At 39.6% G+C, this 24,460-nt stretch overlaps 1 protein-coding gene across 2 annotated transcripts in view; it reads right to left on the reverse strand.

Annotated features, from left to right (window-relative positions):
- Positions 1 to 24,460, reverse strand: part of cntn5 (contactin 5) — a 135,215-nt gene that overhangs the window by 10,210 nt on the left and 100,545 nt on the right. The window contains exons 12-18 of one of the 2 annotated variants that reach the window (XM_049576274.1): positions 22,663 to 22,807; positions 16,421 to 16,548; positions 15,850 to 16,025; positions 13,601 to 13,721; positions 11,063 to 11,221; positions 4,582 to 4,731; positions 3,555 to 3,625 (exon numbers count right to left, since the gene is read on the reverse strand). In XM_049576274.1, the coding sequence (XP_049432231.1) occupies positions 3,555 to 3,625; positions 4,582 to 4,731; positions 11,063 to 11,221; positions 13,601 to 13,721; positions 15,850 to 16,025; positions 16,421 to 16,548; positions 22,663 to 22,807 (950 nt within the window). Of the gene's footprint in view, positions 1 to 3,554; positions 3,626 to 4,581; positions 4,732 to 11,062; positions 11,222 to 13,600; positions 13,722 to 15,837; positions 16,026 to 16,420; positions 16,549 to 22,662; positions 22,808 to 24,460 lie in introns of both variants that reach the window. The other variant, XM_049576273.1, reaches the window with a different exon arrangement.

The following is a 24,460-nucleotide window of genomic DNA, read 5'->3' on the forward strand; positions in this document are numbered from 1 at the left end:
TGATAATTTGACGAAAGCTTGTATCTCAAACACCACACTGTGCTAAATGCAGCGATTTAGACAGCTGCTAGTTTAATATGTTCTTTGGAACATGACCTCCTCGAATCTCGCCTCACTCTACTTTTACTTACTTTTGATTGTTTTAGTTTTATGCTGACGAGAAGACACCAGACTTTAGTGCTGAGATAATTAGCTAAAACCACAAAAATATAAATGAGAAAAATCACAGTCAAGAACTCCGATCAACGTCTATTTGGAAATTTGAGGCAAATAATTCCTTGGACAAAAAAATACTAAAAATTCATTAATGTGTTTTCATTACAATCTAAAAAAAATAAAATAATAATAATCGATGATCAAAAAGTTTTTCATGATTTTTTAGGCTTTTCCCTAAGGAAGATGTACGCCACACTGAGTGTTTGCAAAAGGAAGTTGTGTGACCTCAGATGATGCCAGCCTCCTATGCTGAACTCTGCTCTTTAAATACACCAGCAAGTCCCTCAACACATCTGTCTTCCTACCTTTTAAGAACATCTCCAGACTCCTCTCATCATTTTTCTCACTCGAGTGTCTGAAACTTTCCTCTATGTTTTAATTAGATCCCACTTTGATGGTTCTGGGAATAGGACGGCAAGCGCACGCAGGTCCCTAGAACACACTGAGCGAAACTGCAGCAGCTACTCATCATATCTCACCTCAAGTGAATGCAACTGACTGTAAACTAATGCAATCATCTGTATATCTTAAAATCATTAAACCGTTTCCTACAAGCTCAGAAACCACAAGGACTAGCGTCGTCCATCAACCATGCTTTATCCCCCTTAATAACGTCTGACAAGTATTCCCAGGCAACAAAAAGTGAAGGTTTTTAATGAATTGCACATGCAGTAGCAACCTCTACATGATTATTAAGTCACATTCACATGCAGGATTTATTACTTAGTGACAGTTCAATTCCTGAGGGAACAATGGCAGAGCTGTTTCAGCACGGATGTTTAAAGGGAACCTTGTTTCAGCTGGCTTGTTTTCACTCATGGATTACAGTAATTCTCAACCTGCAGGTTCACAAATGTTCTTAGCAGCAGTTGGGTGATAATGATTTCACTGAACATACACATTTATTATCAATTTTTAATCTTGGTGAGTAATAACTTTCACAAGTTAAATGATGAATATTTACACCCTATAGGTTTCTTCCCATATTTAATAATATAAAAATCCTAATAATCATCATCATTCTGTGCTTTGGCTTTTTGGGGTTTTCAGTACTGCAAGCACTGCTCTGTTCCAGAGGTCCATGAGCAGGAAAGGTTGAGAAAGTTCCTTCTTCAGTCTGGCCTACAGGACTCAAGCATGCATACTATTATCATCTTTTTTTGTTTCAGACGTACAATAATGGACGTAGCCACTGTGACGTCACCCACTGATTTGTGGACTCACGTTTGGAAACCTTGAGTTTGGCATTTGACTGTCGCCGTCTTGGTGTTTTGGAGCCAGAAGTGACCATATTTGGATGAGAGGGTGGAGATAACCCCAGTGCTAGCTGCTAGCTTGGTTAGCATGGTGCATTTACAGGTACGGTTGACTGTTTCAAAAAGCTAATATTTTTTTCGGCTTGAGAAAAACAGGCTTAAAACCATTAAACTTATGTACTCACTGAAGAAAATGAAATATCTGACTCCTTACAGGGTCTCTTAGTACAACCAACAGCGGAACAAGACTTTTTTAGGCAAACAAAACCTTCCATCCATCCATCAATTTTCAACTGCTTATCCAAAGCTGGGTCGTGGGAGCAAAGTATTCCAGATATCCCTCTCCCAGCAATGCTTTCAAACTCCTACTGGGTGATCTCAAGGTGTTCCCAGGCCAGACGAGATATGTAATCCCTCCAGCGTGCTCTAAATCTGCCAAAGGGCCTCCTACCAGTTGGACATGCCTGGAACACCTCTAATGGAAGGCATCCTGATCAGATGCCTGAACTACCTCAACTGACCCCATTTGACGCAAAAAACAGCGGCTCTACTCCAAGCTCTACTCCCTCTGGATGTCTAAGCTCTATCTCTAAGGATGAGCCCAGCCACCCTTCTAAGGGAACTCATTTCAGACACCTGTATCCGTGATCTCATTCTTTTGGACATTACCCAGAGCTCATGACCACAGGTGAGGGTTGGGACGTATATGGACCAGTATATCAAAAGCTTTGCCTTCTGGCTCTGCTCTCTCTTCACCACGATGGTCCAGCACAGCGCCCGCATCATTGCAGATGCTGCACCAAACCACAGATCCATCTCAGGCTCCATTATCCAACCTTACAATTAACTTTCATTAAATAAAAACAAATGCTGACAGCTGCAGCTTTGCCCATACTCTGTGAGTCTGAGGTTGTGCCATGGTAACCTTACCTAACCAATGTTGTTGCTGTGGTAGCAGCTTGTCAAGACAGACAAAACCCACCTGTCACTTATAGCGGTTAGCATAATTTCAACTCTTAATAACATTTAAATGGGTGAGTTATATAAAAATTCACCTCCTGCGCAGCTAAAGTGCGAACATATGTAAACATTTTTATTTCTGCTGTAAAGCTGGGCATTTTAACATGGGGGTCGATGGGGATTGACTCATTCTTGAAGCCAGCTTCAAGTGGACATTTGAGGAACTTTTGGCACTTCTACATTGGCTCAATTTTTAGCCCCAGATGTTGCCGCTTGGTTTCAGATAACAGAGACTGTGAACTACACTGCACAAGGTGATTTTGTTGAGCTCGAGTGAAAGGAGTGAGGTGACTCATGGTCTTTCCATGAAATATTGCTTGAAAAAATAAATCTGAAATTTGGTCTCATGTTTACACACCAGATGGCAAAAAAGAAATGACTTGAAAGCAACTGATCCCTGAGCATCTCCTCTTTCAGAGAACGAGTAACATCTTCAGTTGGGGTCATGAGACTGTAACCATGGTTCTGTTTACATAATGCAACACGCTGACATTCAAGACAGGTTCTCATTATGAGCGAGCATCTTTAGCACTCGAAATGTTGATCTAATCTATTGACTGGAATGACATTTATTTTCGCATTTTAATTAGAGTGCAGATGGTAAAGTTTCACATTCAAAGTCTTCAAATTATACTGGAAACTTTAGTGAACGCTTGCTAATAATTCTAATTAGGATTTGAATTCCAGTATAATTAATGCATGACCTGTGGCAGTTTCTGCTTCAGTTTCTTTAGAAACTGAGAGAATGTTCTGTAGAGGAGGCATCTTGAATTTCAAGGACCTTGAAGCCCTCTCTCACACAGCATGTAGATAAGATGATCACTGAGGAGTTTTGAAAACATTCCACAGTTCAAATGTCATGCAGCTGACATCCACAGATACAACTGGGAATGGCAAAGATTATTTTTTAAGTGAGAACAGACTAAATAAAAGCTTTCACTAACTCCTGTTTATTCAACAATAATCCAAGCTTGTTTAACTGAAACACCATGGTGACATTTGTGTTTTTGCACATATGTCGTCACGCCTGTGTTTCAGGGAGAGTTTGGCAGAGAACCCTACCTCCCACGAGATGACCAGTTCATGCCTGCGGCCGTTCCCTCCGCTTACGTTTGCTGGTGCCACTGACGGGACTGTGTGAAACAGAAAGGTTAACAATGCATCACTGAACCAACACTGCAAACTCACTTCAATGTGTTTTTGAAAGAAAGAAAAAGTGAAAATGCAGAAGAAATATTTTCAGATAGCAGTCCATGTCCTTTATGACTACACAATTTGAGCTAAACTTGGATTTGATTAATTAAGTTTGTCTTAATGATTTAAAAAAAGCACTTTTTGAGTCAACAGATCATAACTGAAAATAAAACTGTTTTAATGATGTGTTTTGCTGGAGTAAACAAACCTTTAACAGCATCAGAAAATATCAGAAACCCAGTTATTGTCTGGTGTGTGTGCCTGCATTAAACTACCTGTCAGTCAAACAGAGAGTGGTAATGATAGCTCTCAGTGCTGTGTTTTGAATTTTGCACTCTTTTGTTGACATTTGGATCACAGATTATATCTTTAAGAATGAATTACCACAACTGTGTGTAGCTTCGGTAATTAGTCGGTTAATTGTGCTGAAGAGATAGGACACATTAAATAAGCCTCTTCCAAATGACCACTGACCTTTGTAATTATTACATTTTATAGACGAGAAACGAGCAGTTAGTGAAGCGGCATGCCTGATCCAGACTGTCTCAGTCAATTTCTGCTCACCATAAATAGTGAATTCTGCTGTGTCTTTGCCTCGGGGCATTAAAGGACAGGCAGCTTTAGCAGAAACACTAAACTGGTTGAAATTCATGTAAGCGGCTTATTTTCAACCCCTTTGCCCAATTAAAACCGAGTATATTAACAATGGGAATATAACATGGTCATGAAGTGGCATGTGGGGGGCACCGGCTACTTTCAGCTCTCCAGCTACAATAAATCAGCAGCGCTCAGCATATTATATAATATGTTTCTAGACTCTGGGTGATTGCTTATGTCTGCCAAAATGTGACTAGCATGTAGTGCATGTAGCAAATTGATGGCTCAGAGGATTTACCAGCTTCTTTTGTCCTAACTCCTCTTGAAGGCGCGCTGGGATCTCCGGTCCCGATTGCATTGCTTGCCACCACCCTGAACTCATATTCCACCCAAGGGTTGAGCTCCACAGCCATGGCTGACTCCATGTCCCCTGTCACTGGGTCTGGGTCTGCAGACAAGAGTGAAGCTTATGTATTTATTTAATCAGGGTAAGACCACATAAAATCTCTTGTACTTTTGTCCACATTATGTACAGCACATGGGACAAACACTGCTGTGAGTGCCAATACAGCTTTAAGGGTGTGTGAAAGCTGGCTAAGCTATGTTTCACTCATCTAAACTAAAAATGTGCCCCACCTTTCCCAAACACCCCCTACTGACATGCAAAAAGATAAATATGAAAAGTTGTGGCTGGTTGGAAATTTACAAGAGTGAAACCTCAATGTCTGAGTGCAAAGTGCAAGTGAATGCAGCAAGAGATGTCGCTAGGCAGCAGTTCAGTTTTCTCTTGGAAGGACAGCATTCTGTGCAGCCTCTCCAAGCTGCACATGACTGGTTATGCCTTATTAGTATTGCCAACTTCCACCAGTAGAAGGACAGAACCACTGCAGCTGGATAGTGGCTGGTTTCTTTGTTGAAGCATTTGTCCTTTGGCAATAGTAACTCTTGTCTGATTATGTAAGGGATGGATTGAACCTGACTAAACCCAAATATTCACAGGTGCTTAGACATATTAACATTGTAAACTACATGTAAATACAGTGGGGAAATGAGTATTCAAGCATCAATATTTTTCTCATTAAACATATTTCCATTGCAGCTATTAACATAAAATTTACAGCAGATATTGACATTAACTCAACAATACTACACAGATAAGAAAATCATAACATTACAATCTGTGAAACAAAGTCATGTGCAATAAAGTGGAATAATGCGGGAAAAAGTATTGAACACAGCAACTGAAATGTATTCAGTAATTGGTGAAGAAGCCTTTCTTTACAACGCCAGCTTGTAAGCTAGTTCCTGTATAAGGAAATCAAGCTCTCACAGTGTTCTTTTGGTCCACTCTTCCACACACAGTCTTTAAATCTAGAAGATTCCGAGGATCTACTGATGTATCTTCATCTTCAGGTCATCTTCTGGTGACTGACTGGGCCATTCCAACACCTTTATTTTCTCCCTCTGGAACCAGGTGAGAGTCCTCTTTGCAGTATGTTTTGGATTGTTATCCTGCTGGAAGGTCCACCTGTGTCTTATTCTCACCATCCTGGTGGATGTCAACAGAATTCCTCAAGAAATTCCTGGTACATGGCTGCCTTCATTTTCCCTTTGATAATTTAGATTCTGCTGGTACCACAACAAGAGAAACAGCTCCATACCATGATGCTTCCACCTCATAGCTACACTGCAGTTGTGGTATTTTTTAAGTCATATGCAGGGCCATTTCTCCTCCAAACATGGTACATTGCACCATTTGCAGAAAAGTAAGAATTCTGTCTTGTCCGACCACATTAATGTTCTCCCAGTATTCCACAGGCTTCTCTTCCCTGTTAGTGGGCGAACAATCCAACGCTTGGTGAACTCTGCTTTCCAAAGATAGGAAGAGCTGACATAGAAGGATCAAAAAGCAACATTGCTATAAACGCTTGGCCGCCACAAGCCAGTTCATATGTGTGTGTGTGTGTGTGTAAAAATATCTTAATTTGGGGGTTTTCCAAGCAAATATAGATATATGTGATGGCTTGGGATAAAAATGCACATACAGTACATATTTCTGCAACCCCTTAAAGTCTCTGTGACAGTGCCACCATCTCATGAACAAACACCACACGATGTCAATCCTACAAGCACCCCACATTCACTCTTAAATCGGGCCCCTACATGAGGCCTGACTGTTTGAAAGTGTTCAGATTCACATTGAGTAAAGAGTGTAAGAATCATACACACTTTAATATGAAGTCTACCAAAATAACAATGCGGCAGGACAATGATGCTTAATGTACAGGCAAGGTAATAAAGATTTATTCTTTTCATAGCTGAACATTTGAAAGTTCTGTTGCCTGACCTTCATCAACCAACTGAGCAGGTGTTTCGCTGCTCTAGGCCAGACTGACACAAGCAATAAGTGAAGATGGCTGGCAGAGCCTCACCAGGGAAGATACCAAGTATCTGCTGCTGTCTGTGGGCTGCAGTCTACACGCAGTCATTAACTGCACAGGATTATATACGATTAAATATGATGACTTTATATAATGACTTCAAGACTGTGCCGACTTGTCCAATTACTTTCTGTTCCCTAAAACTGGAGGATAATTCCTACAATGTTTGTGCAAAAGCTGTGAGTTGACACTTTAACCTTTATAGCCATTGTTTCATTTCAAATCCTGTATGCTCGAGTACGGAGCCAGAAAACAAATAAATATACAATTGTCTTAGTTCTTAAGAACTGCAGAGCATTACGCCTTCCCTCCAGATTCACTGTGACTTAGCATACTTTTACACCAGGTGGTGGAGATGTGCAATTTACTTGAAACCTGGTATATGATGTCGTTTTGATGCCTGAACAACAGCTTACTCGCAGCTTTAGAGCACATTAGGAAGAACAACTCCTTACATAGAGGGAAGCTGATTTTAATCAATTTTCACAGTATCTACAGAAGACATAGAGAACTATGTAATTATAAATCACACCCTGAGATGGAAAAAGTCAAGATTTATGAATGTATTTTGGAACAGAATTACAAGCAGGTAACACAACTAATCTGGTTTCTTCAGGGCCGCCATAATCAAGCTTCGTCAATATTGATCCTGCAACAACAAACAAACATTGACTGAAAGCATATCCGTGTCACAAATGAACCAGAGGTCTCTCTGTGCTAACTAAGGCAACATTCAGTGGAGCCGAGGAGCTTACACTCTTATCATCCAAAGCAGCTCACGATGAGACCAGTCTGTTAGGCGAGCTGCTCTTCAAACATGAGCCGATAACTCTGTTTGCAAGGAGTGGGAGCTAAAAGCCCGATCCCCTTTATGCTAATCTTAACAAGTTCAACACTGACAATACATCACAGAGTCCTAATTGTGCTTTATCGAATTAAATGTGGTTGAACAGACGTGATGTGAGAGGAGTGTATACAAAGTATGATTTATATATCTGTGGGGATGAATCATTATCACACCTTAAACTCTGCTATTATTATCACACGGCATATTAAGATGGATTACACACAATGCTTAGCAAGCCTTCATCCTTTAACGCTAAGTGATAGTAATTAATGGTTTTTCTGTCAAGGTACAGGAAAAAAAGGAAGCTGATTCATTTTTAAGCAGTAGAAGTGCATCTACACCAAATGAAAATGGATAAGTCTTATAATTCAAGCCCAAAAGGTTAATTTCCCACTAACCGCTGATATGACACTGAATAAAATTCAAAGCAATGGCATTTGATATCGGCTCAAATTACTTTTTGCTAAGCTCTTCTGAACAACAGCCAAGTTCAGACACAAAATGACAGCCGGAGAGAGAACTGCATTACAACTCCTCAAACAGGCATCTGAGAAGAAAGCCTTGTTCTGGAGCAACAGTGTAAGACACTTGATCCATTACTTTCTGGATTTAAAAGTCTGACTGTGTTACAGTGTTCTTTTTTTTTTTTTTTGTATGCTCACACACAGTGATTCCTGAAGCACTGTCTCTGAATTTACACTTGTAGCCAATGCATTTACCAAGTGTGCCACACTGAATACGTACACATTTCAACCCTGTCACCTAGAAATTATGTTTGCACTAAATTGCTTTCTTAATTATGTTGTTATGGCAACATAATCGCTGCCTGGATTATGTTCAGGGTCGTTTCTTTCAGGTAAATAAACAGTACATTCAGGTACCACATTGGAAGGATTGGAAGGAGGTGATTGTGGAGCACGGCAGGCGTACTAATTGCCTTGACACCATATCCTCAGGTTCACGTCCAGATTCCGGTCATAGATTAAGGCAACAAAAGCACTCTGGTTAAGTTTAAGGAAATATTGTGATATTGGTTAAATGTTAATAAAAAAATATAAATATCAAAGTAATGCTGTAGCCATTATGAGTGGATACTGTGCTGCAAGATTGCCTATGTTGGAAAAAAGCAACTAAAATATGTTGTCAGTGAACGTGTTACTTTTGCGACTTGCCAGATACATTAATTATGTTTCTTCATTATGTTAATAATGTCAGTATGTTATATTTCTCTCAAAACATATCTGCTGTTTCAAATTAGTGGTATACAACCATAATCTCTAGGGGACGGAGCTGCAGCTTTAGTGATTTAATAACTCACTAAAGCTAAAGTGTGAACACTGGTTTCTACATTGTTGCCAATTGCCTTTCCACATTGACCCATGGGAAAACACTTTTAGATGAGTTTAATGAGTTCTTACATATCAGAGCTAGAGCACTATAAATAGGCCCCATGTAAACATTTGAAGGTGACTAATGGTGGACAGAGAGATGTGAATGGAGTCTTAAGGTCAGACCCATAAAAAATGTACAGTGGCATGCAAAAGTTTGGCCATCCCTGGTCACTGTGAACAGGAAAGTGAGTAGAGGATAAACTGATCTCCAAAAACCATGAAATTAAGGATGATCAACATTTTAAGCAAGACAACTGCATTAACTTCTGTTTTGTACAATATTAGAGTGAAAGAATGAGAGGAGCACCATGCAAAAGTTTGGGCACAGACAAAAAGATAACTTTTACCAGCATCTCAGACCATAATTAGCTTGTTAGGGCTCTGGCTTGTTCACAATCATCATTAGGAAAGGCCAGGTGATGCAAATTTCAAAGCTTTATGAATATTCTGACTCCTGAAACCTTGTCCCAACAATCAGCAGCCATGGGCTCATCTGAACAGCTGCCTAGCACTCTGAAAACTAAAATAACTGAAGCCCACAAAGCAGGAGAAGACTATAAGAAGATAGCAAAGTGTATTCAGGTAGCTGTTTCCTTAGTGTGTAATGTATTTGAGAAACGGCAGTTAGCAGGAACTGTGGAGGTCAAGTTGAGCTTTGGAAAATCAAGAAAACTTTCTGAGAGAGCTGCTCGTAGGATTGTTAGAAAGGCAAATAAAACCTTTGTTTGACTGCAAACGACCTGCAGGAAGATTTAACAGACTCTGGAGCGGTGGTGCACTGTTCTACTGTGCAGCCACACCTGAACAAATATGATATTCATGGAAAAGTCATCAGAAAACCTTTCCTGTGTCCTTACCACAAAATTCAGCATTAGAAGTTTGCAAAGGAACATCTGAACAAGCCTGATGATTTCTGGACAGCAGTTCAGTCGACAGATGAAGTTAAAAAAGAACTTTTTGGACACAATGAACAAAGGTATGTTTGGAGATAAAATGGTGAAGAATTTCATGAACATAACACCTGTCCAACTGTTAAACACTTGGGTGGATCAATCATACTTTGGGCTTGTGTTGCAGCCAGTGACACAGGGAACATTTCATAGGTAGAGGGGAGAATGGATTCAGTTAAATTCCAGCAAATTCTGGAAGCAAACATCACATCATCTGTAAAAAAGCTGAAGATGAAGAGAGGATGGCTTCTGCAACAGAACAATGAACCTAAACACGCCTTGAAATCCACAATGGACTACATCAAGAGGCACAAGCTGAAGGTCCCCTGACATAAACATCATTAAAAACCTGTGGATACACCTCAAAAGAGCAGTGCATGCAAGACGGCCCAAGTATCTCACAGAGCTAGAAGCCTTTAGCGGGAAGAATGGGTGAAAATCCCCCAAACAAGAGCTGAAAGACTCTTAGCTGGATACAAAAAGCATTTAGAAGCTGTGATACTTGCAGTAGGGGGCGCTACTAAGCACTGATCATGCAGGGCGCCCAAACTTTTGCGTCAGGCCCTTTTTGTTTTTTGTTATTTTAAAACTGTAAAAAATAAAAATAAAAATAAAAAATAAAAATGCTTAAAATATTGAAGAAATGTGCCATCTTTAACTTACTGTCTTTTGGAAATCAGGTCATGTTTTACTTGCTTAACTATTCACAGTAAATACAATTTTGATCAGTGGTGCCCAAGCTTTCACGTGCAACTGTATGACAAAGCTCTTTGCCCTGCACACAGAAAAAACAAAAAGCACAAGTGTTTTTAATTTATATCATCTTAAAAAAAGGGTTGCTTGCTTTTGTAAGATATGTGTACTGTGTTGCTGGTTTAGTGAGAGGTTTTGTGGTTAGTATGTAGGGTTTTGCAATATAATAGCCTATAGTTTCAAAGATACTGCCTAACCAATCAGAAAAAAAGCTGTAATATATGAATGTACCTTGCCACATGAACTTTAAATTGTGTCTCTTGAAACCAGTAACCTTGCTCTTACTGGGCTGATTCACCATCTCCGTACATGACTTTGGGCAGGATTAAGGCCTTTGTATACAGCTCCACATTAACCTCACAGATCTACAGGCTGCAATTTGCTCCCTATTGATTACCTGTTTTGACAGTTTGCCAGCCTAATGAAAATGGGCTGCGGGCCTGTAAATTATAGGTGCTGATAGGGCTGTGGTTATCCAAGCCACGAGTCCAGGACAGGGTGGCTGTGGTATCAGTGATCTCCTCCACTATCACCACTCCAGGGGGTCCAGGGGGACCTGGTGAAAGAGGGTTAGGAGACACAGATTAGATTTCAGGTTTGAAGCACAAATGCTTCAGGAATTTCATGACACAAGAGTAAAAACAATCGCTGTTAATGTTTGAGTCAATTCCCAGTCGGTTCATATTGTGATGTCTTCATCATGCATTGTTGCCATTAGATACACTAATGGATGCAACCATGCAAGCATTAAGAGGATGTGCAGCTGTGTGCATATGGTGACAACATCAATCCTCTGCTGTAATCTCTGCACAAACAAACAAAAGCCAAGAACACGACACACTAAACTGAACCAGGATTTGGGCTGACACAGATCTGCTGCCAAGGATTTCATGCCGATTCAGGGATACTGAAGCTTTCTTTTTTGGGGGGCTTTGGAGGCACCTTGCCAGTTCTGCTGAGCATGACTGTGTGGTAGACCCTCCTGTGTTTTAATACAGCTGAACATATGTTTACCTCAGTCTTCAGAAGTAAATGTAATCTGCAAGTGCAGCAAACGTCTAAGGACTCTAGGGGGAACAGCTGTAAATGAAAAGCTGGCAGCTGGTGCGCTCAATGAAAACCAATGTACTGTGTCCCCAAAAAGTGCCCATTAGAAGGTTGCACTGAAAGGTGCATTTGCATTTCAGGACATTAAGATGCATTTTGTGTCACTATAAGAACAGTACTCTCTTTTTAGTGTGCCCAACACCATGGCATAAATCCTCCCCTGTATTAGAGCTTAATGTTAAATGACAATCATTAAATACATCAGCTACTATGGAGGTGGGTCATATGGTGGACTCTGATGTCACAATATATTAATATGAACATTTCTGGAATAAATATACATACATTAAAGAAGTATTTCACTGCTGGAATGATGGTCTTTTCATAAACCTGGGCTGTCTATGCAGTAGAAAGACCCAGATAGTTTTGAAATTGGTGCCGTATGACCAGAGGAAACAGAGGAAAAGGGCTGTGGTATTTGCTTTTGCTCAAGAGATAGAAAAGCTACAACTGCCAGAACTGCACTGCCCCACACTGGACCAATAAACGCTCTCACTGGCGGGTGATGTAATGTGAGCTTGTGACACAGGAAGCAATATGGCAGCTGGCTGCTAAGAAACAATCTTGAATTACAGTTTAAATTGTAAGCTAAAATCTGTTTCTGAAAACATCTGCGAGAAATCGACAACACAGAATCTTGGTTCATCTTTGATCAGCACTGTTAAGTTTTAACGTCTGATCAGTGCACTAAAATATGTTTCTCAAGACACTTAGGTGAGAAATAGGCAATACAGAAACTGAATCTTCATTCATATTTGATCAGCACTGCCTAGTTTTAGAGTTTGATCTGAGTTTGGTCTGCATTTGAGAACTAAAAAGGCAAGTCTCTCTCTATCTGCTTCTATATTCTTTTTCACGTTTGGCGTCCTCCAGCGAATTTATGCTGAGAGATGAGCTGGGAGATCTGGGTAGTGGTAAGTTTACCACAGTTCATTTTCACATACTGGCCACAATGTTATGATGTAAAGCTGGTTGAAAATTGGCAAAGCATTCCTTTGAAGTATTTGGCAAATAACCTAAATGAAATGTGAAACATTTTTCATAACAGTTTATGTGGAATCAATAATTATTTTTGTAAAACAATGACAGTGTCATCATTGTTTCAACACAGCTCCTCTGAAAGTTAATTAACAATTACGCTGAATTATTGCAGAGCTGTATTTTATTCAATCATTAAACAAAACAAAACTCCATTTTGTTCTGGTTGGATGACTGGTTCTTATAAACCTGTCAGGTAATGTTAAAGGACAAAAGAATAGGATGAGTCACAGACCAGGACGTGACTAGGAGCTCTGCGGACAATAATCGTTACATCACATAATCAGCAACGGTCAGAAACAGCCACAGAATGTGATCACAAGACTTCAGCCGTTCCGTTTTACAGCACATATTAAAGTTGATCATGCAGACAGACCGTCTGTCCAGCCATACTCACAGTGACTATAAAAAATTAGTCAAGATCGAAAGGTCGAAAGGGGGCCGATAATGTGGAAATAGTCACTGTGCAATTTCTCCAACAGGAGAACATTTCTAATGTCTGATATAATTAACAAATCTCCCAAAGCTGCTGCACTTGTAACAAACTGGAGCCAATTTCACAAATTCACAGAAACCATTAAAATTATTATTTATTTAATTGAAAAAAATCAATTATTATCTTGTGTCCATTTCCACTGGACTAAACCCTCTAAGAATAATAAGTATGAGAATAAGATGTGCATTCTGTTTGAGGGTAGCGGTTCAGTTTAAATGTGTCACTGCCCTGATGATAGGGTGACCAAGTTGTCATAGCGTACAGGACTGGTGCACCGACACATCACAAGCTTACCTCGGACAAGGAGCTCAGCCTCTGCAGATACAGTGTCAGCACTGGTCTGGGCCCGGCACCCATACTTCCCAGCATGCTTCAACAAAATGCTCCTAATCATCAGATCCACCGTGGAGGACTGCTGCAAATGGGAAAGAAGAGAACAAAAAAAAAAGAAAAAAAAAAAGGTAGGTATTAAGCAAGCCTAAATGTGCTTGACACGAGAAAGTGTGATTCCTTTACATCTTGTAGAGGCTCATGTGGCTTGAGAGATTCCTGTTTAATTCAGGTGCTTGCTTGCCGCTACATTCTTCAGCTACCCGTATTTTCTCTCTCTTGAAATGAGAAACGCCCGAGGCAAGACTGGGAATAATTCAAGGTCTACAGGCAGCTGTTTAGCACGAAACCTGATTAAAATTACAAACCATGCATCAGCCAGGAATCTGTTGTGCCTGTAAAGAATTGTCACTGCAAATACTTTCTCTCCAGAGCCTGGGTAGTAGCAGAGGACACATCAGGACAGATGTGGTTTTAACATCTAGTGTTGATAAAGGAACAGCAACATAAAGAGGACTCCCTGCTCTCCTGCAAATTTGTTTCCAACTTCATTTTATGGTTTAGGCGCTAATGAATTTTTCTGTATTATGGAGAGGGGGAATGAAAGACTTTGTGAAAAAATATACCAAACCAAGCTCGTTGACGATAAAATGACCATTTCAATTCAGTTTGTGTACAAGTGACATTTAGAATAATCATGCTACAGTGTGATAATATTTTCTTGTTTCTGTCATCACATACTGTATAATCTCCTAGGACACCAAATATGATTAACCAAGGGAAAACAAACAACTAAGACATGGGAAAAAGGTTAAAAGGTGAAGGTGAAATGGTAAGGTAAGGTAAGGTAAGGTAAGTAAACAATATGACCTTGATGTTGTAAGAAGGCAAGGGTTAAACACCTCTGTGTTTGTGCAGATCTTATTAAGTGCTGCAAGAATTTATACAACATCTTCCTCAGAAGATCCCTGAGCCTGTATCCCTTGACCAACGGAAAGAATGGGTACAATTACACTCAATAATTCAGGAGGGGCCTGACTATTATTAGCACTTCCACATGAATGGATTTGTAATAGGGCTGGGTGATTAATCAAATTTGGTTTTCAGATATGATTTTGGCTTCCAACGATTATGAAAACAAGATAATTGAGGTAAAATAATTATGCAAATTTGCAATGATGCTCTTGTTTTTGTCTTGTGTTAAAAATCCATTGCACCCTTTCCTTCACATTGGTGCACTCAGTGTTGCCAACTTGATGATTTACTCCCTGGATGTATCAACTCTTTAGACTCTCTTGGTGACTTTTTTCATGAAAATGACTATAATGACAAACTTAGAAACTTATTCAGACTATCAGCGTCTGAAAAAAGTGAGAAATATTCAAATACATCATATTGTTACTCATTCCTATGCATGCTGCTCAGAGTATTGCAGTCTGCAGCTCTTCTGCCTCCTTCAGGGTCTTTTTCTCTCTTTAAAAAAAAAAAAAAAAAAAAAAAAAAAATCTCTTTTTTTTCCAAAGTCAGCGAGTAATCGTGTTAACAATTTGTGATCTCAATATTGACTTAGGTAGTCCTGATTATGATTTAAGCCATAAAAGCCATACATTTAAATAATAATATTGACAAAGAAGATGATGGTAGTGCATGTTGTATGTCTGCAGAAGCAACGATGCACATTCACAAAAAGATTCACCATGTTAAATGTTCTTCTGTGTTTGACCCTCATCACCCTTCAAAGCCAGTATGAGTCTGACTTTGTCAGTGTTTTTTATTTTCACAAAAGACACAATTTCCCAGGTGCAATTCAAAACGATAGACAAGACCTTGATATGCACGATTATACGATTCAGTGCAGGTCTTTGATGATACCCAAGGTAGTCTGACCTTTAGCCGAACTGGTTCTTTTTGCAGGTATAACAAGTGTTTGGTGCAATGAGAGGTGTACATGAACTCATTACATAAAATGTGCAAATGAAATCATCAGAATTATTTTGACTGTAATAGGTTGATCTGCAATATCAACAAATCTGGTGAAGTACTCTGTTCACTGCTAAAAAAATCTGTTGACACTTAACAGGTGAACAATTACACAATCAGACAGATGGAGCTACAATGGATGACAGACAGAGCAGGCAGAGACACACAGACGGACATGTTAATAGAAAGGTAAATATAAATAATAGGGGAATAACTCTTACTCGTGCTCTTACTGTTTGGATGTATTCAAAGTGGCCGCCATCCTGCTGAAAGTTGATTGGTCTCTGGTTGAAGGACCACTGGAAAGCCACATCCAGTGAAGTGTCATGCGTCGCCTTGCAGCTCAGCACCACGCTCTCCCCCACAGTCACTTCCACTCTGCTCGGGCTAAGCTCCACACGCATGGCCTCTGGAAGCACAAAGCTGCTACACTGTCACCTCAGGATAACCAAAAGCTAGCGTCAAGCAGCTGCATTCGACTGTGACATCACTGCCAGAGCAATCATGAGAACCCGACCCTAACTTGGGCAAAAACACTCACCTTTGTCAGATAAATATCCTGCTTGGCTCTGATCTAGACTGTGTACAGTGCATCTCTGAGACAGAGGCCTTTATGCTGCTAAAGTGTGTCCTTGTATTATGATTCTTGAATGTGAGAGCCCTTGGTTCACGGTTGAGCAAGCACAATAAATTTCCTGGCACCCGAGCAAAGGTGGGGGGGAAAAAATGACATTGGGGACTGTTTACTGGTGGCCGACTTGTGCTAATTTGGCAGAAAATAAAGGCCCCCAGGGCATCACTTACCTTTTACCCACAGCATGGCAGTCATCTCTGCCGAGCCCAACTGATTCTCCGCCCGGCACACATAGTTTCCCTCATCCGCTCGGCTGGAGTTAACAATTCTGAGAGTATTGTTCCGTAACAACATAATCCTGCGAGAAAGGACACAAAAATCAATACTGGTATGAGTAACAAATTCACGTGTGAACAGTTGCACTACAAGTTTAAGCATGAGGTTATATGTTTGTGGTTGTGTCGGGTTACAAGAATAGAAATATTCACTGGGGATGAGATAAAACGAGCTGCTTGGATAGTCTTGAAATAATCATTCACTGGAGATTCCAGTGGAAAATATACAATAAAACTGTGTTTACAGCTAGCAAATTATTATCACTGAACTGAAGGACAAAAAGCGTCTAACAGTAAGTTGTTTGTGTTACGGAAATGCTCAGAGGACCGAGGGGATGTGAAGTCAAGAATGGTGTTTGTATTTGTTGTGTAACCTTCAACAAGGGAACATGAGAATGAGCCTTTTTCAGTAAAGATCAATCAACGATTTAAATGTGTTAATGAATCTGATTAGCAGATAACACTAAGTAGCCCTATCTTGAACAGGATTAAAACACAGATGCGACTAAAGATACAGATTAAGGTAATGGGGACACATTTTCAGCAAAAGAAGCAAAAAAAAAAAAAAAAAAAAAAAAAAAAGCGACACTGAAGTATTGATGTCAAGAACAAAGCAACACAGTATTCCTCTGACTTTCAACTTGAGTACAATGATGCACTATATCTGATCTCGTGCCTTTGAAAGAACACAATAGACTGCCATTGGAGTGATTACAGTACAGTAATTTAAAATTCATTAAAGGGAATTTCAGAATTTGTGGAGAACACTATGCAACATGAAATAAAATAGATGTTATGATTCTTTGTCCCCCTGCATCAGCATTTCCATAAATCTAAATAAATGCTGCATTCATCTTGTGCTGTGCTCATGAATCCACCTGACAAACTAAATCTAAAGCAAAAGCTGTCAAACTGAGATGTGCGTATCTGCGAGCCGCCTCCCGGGAAACACAAGTGTAATAGAGAGAAAAAACAACACCGCGCCTACATTCATAAGTAGCCCCTTATCCAGCTGAAGGACACTAGCAATATGGTATTAACATTTCACACTGACTTGTAAATAACAGCTGGAGAATTAAGTGCTTGACATCAGATAGTATAGGATGTAACAACACTGGAGGCAGGTGTGAGAGCAGATGGCTTCAGAGCAGGAATCATATGAAAGTATACAGTAGTATATTGAACTGTTTGAAGCCACAGCTATTACTCAGTGTCCGGGGCAAATCCCTTTCACTCACAATCTGAATATGTATATCATATTTGACTTCAATATGGCTGACAGAGGTGGGGATGAATATTAACAGAGTTATTTTTTTATGAGAAAATTAAATTGATCCAAAATCAAACAATCAGAATGATAAGGGGGTGTGAGGTATTCTCGTCTTTTAATCTAATTCATAGTGTTTGGCATTTATATTTACAGCAATAAGCTCTTTCATCACGGGCAAGGTGATTGAAATTGGCAAAGAGGAACTCACGGAGGCGTGACCAAATCTTGCCACACACAGACAATTCAGAGGCAATCTGCAGCCAGGAGACATTTTTCAAATTAGGGAGGAAATTCACATCCGACAAGGACACCGAGGCAGAAAGGACAAGACAGGGACTGCTGGGTATACTGTACAGAATATGCAAATACATTCAACCTTAGGAAATTTAAAGGAAACATTAGGAGATCAGAGTTAACCTAGAGAGCATTTTTTTCTGAGTTGTATTCAAATAGACTGCAACAGAATACTCAGTATTTACATATGGAGTCAGTCACCTATAATACATTTTTTAACATTTCACAATTTTCGAAAAATTGCCAAATTATGCACTGTCTGCCTCTTAAACAAAGAGTCAGTGGGTTTCAACTGAGTCTGCCACATACTTTCAAACTAATGGGATTAATACTTTCTGTTTAAGAGACAAAAGCCTCGAACATTAGCGGAAATCCATGTTAATTACAAACCTTCATTAAGTCAGCACAGCTGTCAATGCCAGATAAACGTGAAGCTGTTTCGATCCCTCCCCTGTTCTTCCAAGAATAGAACGTCTCTCCATCCATAAACTCTTTACTTTACTATAGGTAATGGCAGAAAATCCTTGCAGAAGTCACCCTGGCTGACACCTGAAAATGCACAGCTTTTCTTGTCCATTTCGCCTTTCAAAGATAGAAATCAGTCTTTCACAGGATTGATCTTCAGCTGAGCAGTGACCCCTCTAAACGCTGTGTTATCCAGTTCATTAACTCACTATACAGCAGTATTGTTAAGTTGCATCAAACATCCCATTAGAGCGTCAAACTCTTAATTTGACTGTTCTGACTGTTTTATAAAAGCATTGTGTTTACAGCTTAAAGGGACAGTAGTGTTATTTGTAAATGTAGATTGTTTTGGTGTGAGTCGCTGAGTGTTGGAGATACCGGCCATAAAGATGTCTGTCTTCTCTCCAATATAATGGAACTAGATGGCAAACTCAACATAATCCACAGACCTCATTGTGAGCACTTTCATGTAGGAACTACTTTCTTTCTATCAAACTACAACTGCCAACCATATCACTGCACAGAGGCAGGGGGCATCTACTTCTAGTTCACCTGGCACCACTTAGCTAGTTCACATTACAGCTCAGCCGAGGAAGATGCCATTAATATTTACATCTCACACCATCACGAGCACGAGCCTCTTGTTCATGAGTAGATGCACGCTTCCTTCTTCGGGGTGATTTGGTTGGCAGGTGTAGTTCAGTCGCAAGACTAGAATTACTGCCACAAAACTGTATGCCTCTGCACACCAGTCAAGTTGCACGGCCAGTTTACATCCATGTCTGTGAAAACATGGATGCTTTACACAAATCTTTCCTCCAGCAGCACAGAAGATCTATGCAATCAGCACAGTTTGAATGTGGGCACCCAAGATTAGTGTCACCAATTCAGTGTCTGATTTAATGTCTCCCCCTGTGTTTCTGAGATATGGTATTGGACAATGGCTAGAAAAGTGTTTTAGACCATTATGATGTCACATAGGCTGACCATTGACCTTTTGGATATAACATATCATCACTTAAGTGTTCTATCCCATGAGACATTTGAGTAAAATGCAAAATTATCATACAAATTCTTGAGTCATGGCCAAAAATGTGTTTTGCAAGGTCACAGTGACCTTGACCTTTGACCACAACATTCTAATCAGTTTATTTTTCAATCCAGGCTGACATTTGTGTCAAAGAAATTCCCTCAAGGTGCTCTTGAGATATTGTGTGTGTTCACAATAATGAAACAGATGAGGTCACAGTGACATTGACCTTTCACCACCAAATTCAAATTAATTCATCTGTGACTCAAGGTTCATATTTGTGCCAAATTTGAAGAAATTCATGCTGGTCTTGAGATATTGTGCTCACAAGAATGAAATGAACACAAGGCCAAGGTGACTTTGACTTTACGTGAGCACATATGCGCGTATGGACGGATGAATGGACAACTAGAAATCATAATGCCTTTGGCCACTGTGATCACCGGTGTAGAGGCATAAAAATAGTTCCTATGTGAAACAACTCACAAAAAGGTCTGTGAATTATTCTGAGTATCCAGGTCATGATTTCTGGGAAGAGACATTGCTGCTTTTTTCTGCTTTGGATAAAAAACACTATAGGTAAAAGGTAAAATATGTATTTTTGATTTTGGAGTTTTAAACCTTGTCAGTTTGGATCATTTAAGGAAGAAAAATCATTCAATTATAAGTGAACTAGTGGTAGATGCATGCTCCCTTCTGCACAGTGATGAGGTTGGTGGGTGTAGTTTGGTAGAATGAAAATAGTTCTTCTATGAAAGTGCTCACAACAACGTCTGTGGATTATCTTGAGTAAGCATGTCATGATTTCTGTAAAGACACAAAACTGTTGAGGTTTTCAATTGGTGCTTCGAGCACCACAAGCCAAGTCTTGTTCCAAAATATTGCAGAGAGGGCAGACATCTCTACAGCCAATATCTCCAACACTCAGCAACTCACACCAAAACAATCTAGACTGATAAGTACTACAGGTAAGATGAAAAATATGGATTTTGGATTTTGGGGTGAACTGTCCTTTTAGGAGGAATGTGAATTTAGAAATCTTTGAGATTGCAATGAAAATGGGCCACATACTGTACATGTATAATTCCAGCATGTAATAGGGAATGAAAAATGACTCTGAGGAGAGAAACTAACTAACCGCTTTGCCGATATTGTTTGTGAACAATTTTCTGTTCTCTCAAGACATGACTGTATCTGAAGTCAGATAAAAACAAGATCAAGGTTTTCGGACAGGTATGAATCTCCCCACAGCGTGCACCAACAACGCTGAAAAATAGATTTGCGAGGGTTTGACAAATACCTCAAAGGCTTTATCAGATCTAGACAAGCCAGGGTCATTAATCACCATTTTAGGCCAACACACTCACTAACTTATTCCCATCCATCAGTTTCACTGAAGCCGGCTCTTTCATAGAAAATAGACATCCAAAATGAGCTCTGAGGACCATTTGTCTTTTAATGGAAAATGAAATATTTGGACCAACCTCTGAAATTAGCATGTTAAACTAATCCCTGAGTGGTCTGTTTCCTTTCACCTGTTCGAGGCATGAAGATTTGCTGCTGCCTGTTTGAAGGAGCAACACACTGAGGATCTGATTATCAACTGGCTGCCCTTGCTGCGAGGCTGTTGAACAGACAGCTGAATCTTGGCTGATAAACAAAGGTCCTGTTCTCTCACTCAAAACTTGGGATGCTCAGCAGTGACTGATAATTTCAGTGGTGTCGCTCAGTTTGATTGATGGACCCTCGCTCTGCTCAGCCCCCCTCTAGGTGCAACGGAGGGATGTTTCTCATAAAAGATGATGCATCAAACTGCATGTGAATTCCAAATGCAATTGTACGCTCTAAATTGTCAGCATCCCTGAAAAGGAGGTTGGGTTGCGTCTGAGCCTCCAGAGCTTTGCCAGTACCTAAGGTGTTTTATTCTAGTAGTGACACTTAATTTCAGTTACAGTAATGAAAGTGTGATGTGTTCCAACAAGATGTGTATACAGTTCCTGAAGGGCCTGAGCAGGAATGATAACACTTGAAGTTATGCCATGAAACTATCATGAAAAACAATATAAAGATACTGAGGGAGACAAACTTTTCATGACTTCATACATATTTTACAAGGCAATTAACTTCCTCTCATAATATTCTATTCTCTAAACTGTGCAGAGGAAAAAAATCGGACACTATTTATAACACTGAGCTCCAGTAAATCTAGCACTGCCTGCAAAGAAAATTCACACAATCTTTCCCAATGATAACAGCAAAAATTAATTCTTCCAAAAAGTCTAAAATAGTTTAAGGCCGTCATTCCACACACTGAGACACTCCCTACGACATATCACTATTTTGGATGTACAGTAAAGAGCTAAAGGCAGGTCATTACTTTAGTGATATCTCATGGTATGAAATGATTTTGTCTGAGTTTTACACATTTCTCTTACTTTCAATACCACATTGCACCAGTATAGAGGACCGGATGTTATAGCAATATACTGTGCAGCTATAAAGACTAAAGCATTTCTGCTGAGGTATCTATTTATCTCTTTAATATCTCTGGTTATATCAGGCCATTGCAGACAATTTTCCAGGAATCAATGACCAGGAAAGCTTTAAGGCAACAATGTGATGAACTATGTGAGATATTAAATCCACAAGTTTAGCCCAAGATAGTCATTTCCATCTGGACATTTTATCTTTAAATGTTTCTTTGATAAAAAAAAAATGCTTTATCACAGTAAGCAGTACATTTTAAAGTCAAAATGTGTTATTGACATGAGCTGAAAAGTAAGAAAGAGTCTGCTTGAGGTGTGGCTACGGTTTGATATGATGACCTTGGTCAGTGGCACCAGGTGCAAACACCTGCGCTGCTAAACTGTCCTTCAGCAGAACACTGGATCTTTGTCAGCTTCAGGCTTCACAAGCTGCGCGTAAATGGAAAAATTTCTTCCACAGATCAATAAGTCAATGGATTTTTATTATTTCATGTAACAATGCATTCTAACTGACTCACACAGACACACACATACACACAGAGGCTGCTTCTACTTGAGAGTGAAACATGATGCTTTTCAAGCATTGCCGTACCTTCGACTTTGCTGTATCCGCCTGTCTCCTCTCTTCCATGTTATCCGTGGTTTGGGTGATGCTCTGGGTTTGCATTCTAGTGATACATCTTTTCCAAGTGTGGCAATGACCCGTATGGGATTGTGGACAAAGACAGGAGCCGAGGCTGTGCGAGACAGACACATAACATTTTAACATTTTTTTTTTTTTTTTTGAAAAAGAAAAAAACTAGAATTACCACCTTGTGGTTGTATACCTCCACAAGGTGGTCAAGTTGCAGTTACAGTTTACATCCATGTCTGTCCAGAGTCATATGCGGCCATGACAGAAGACAATGCTTCAAATAGGCTGTGGATGTTGCAACAAAGGAGCTACAAATTTAAAAACACAGATGCTTCACACATTTTCAACCCAGCATCAGAGAAGATCAGATACTATCAGCACAGTTGTGTCACCAAGTCAGTATCAGACCTAATGTTTAGTCCCTGAAGTATGGCACTGAATAATGTCCAGAGAGGTGTTTTTTGCCAAACATTGTGACATCATTTTTAAGTTGATCTTTGACCTTTTGAATATACAATGTCATCACTTCATCATTTGATCCTATTTAACATTTGTGTGAACTTTGTTAAAATTAACAAATGGATTCATGAGTTACGGCCAAAAACATGTTTTGTGAGGTCACAGTGACCTTGACCTTTAATCTCCGACCATCAAATTGTAATTAGTTCACCCTTGGGACCAGCCAGAGGTTTGTGACAAATTTGAAGAAATTTCCTCATGGCATTATTGAGATATCGCTCTCACACCAATGTGGTATGTGGTACAGACAACCCAAAAACATAATGCATCCAACCGCAGATATTGCTGTTGTGGAGGCATACTAATATAGTCAGACAACACAATAATACTCACACCATATGTGAATTATTGTTTCCAATGTTTTGCACTTACCAAAACAAGCAACTTGAATTTCTTTTTTTTTTTTTTACACAGTTAAGATATGTTAACAGACATTATGTTCAGTATTGTATTTGTAAGAGGTGTACCATGATTGATCTTCAAATCAAGTATTGAATCAAGTAACTCCTCAAACTGAAGATGAGTTACTTTTTTTGTTAAACAAACTAAGAAAAACTAAACCTGAAAATGTGAGCAGCTGTTGTCAGCACTGTGCCTCCCATAAACTAACTGCTATCTGCTCAACAGAAAATGCCACCGATGGGATTCTCATGTTCCTCTGCTTCTGCTGGATGCTCAAATAACATCTGAACGCAACCTGACTGGCTTGTTTTAATCTCTCAGCCCCTAGTGGTAAACCAAACTTTCTTGCAGCAGTTTTAATAAATGATGTGACTGCTAAACTGTAATAGATTTATAAACGTGATTCTCGTTACAGGTCTTCAACTGTGGCATTTCAAAGTAATTCAAAAATGCTAGAGGGTTTCAACTGACACATCATGACTCAAAACACTGCTTGATCGAAATGCTAATTTGTCTCAAAGTAATAACTAGATTTTCCACATGAGGTATTACAAAGCATGCTCCTACACATGCACTGGCTAAATATGCCTTTATATACTGTATAATGTACCATACTTTGTCTTCATTCTGTGCTAAATCAGTAGCTACATCTCTATAAATATACATTGTGCAGCCTAATTACTAAATAGCTGTCATCATGTTAATGATGACATGGTTGGGTGATTTGTGCCGCTTTTATGAAAATTATTTTAACCCATATTTAACCAGGCTGCCTGAGTGAATAATAAATACATAATATACAAATGTTAACAATCATGGCTTGTTCAAGAGAATG

The sequence above is a fragment of the Epinephelus fuscoguttatus genome, linkage group LG5 (assembly GCF_011397635.1).
Source record: "Epinephelus fuscoguttatus linkage group LG5, E.fuscoguttatus.final_Chr_v1".
Taxonomy (NCBI): Eukaryota; Metazoa; Chordata; class Actinopteri; order Perciformes; family Serranidae; genus Epinephelus; species Epinephelus fuscoguttatus.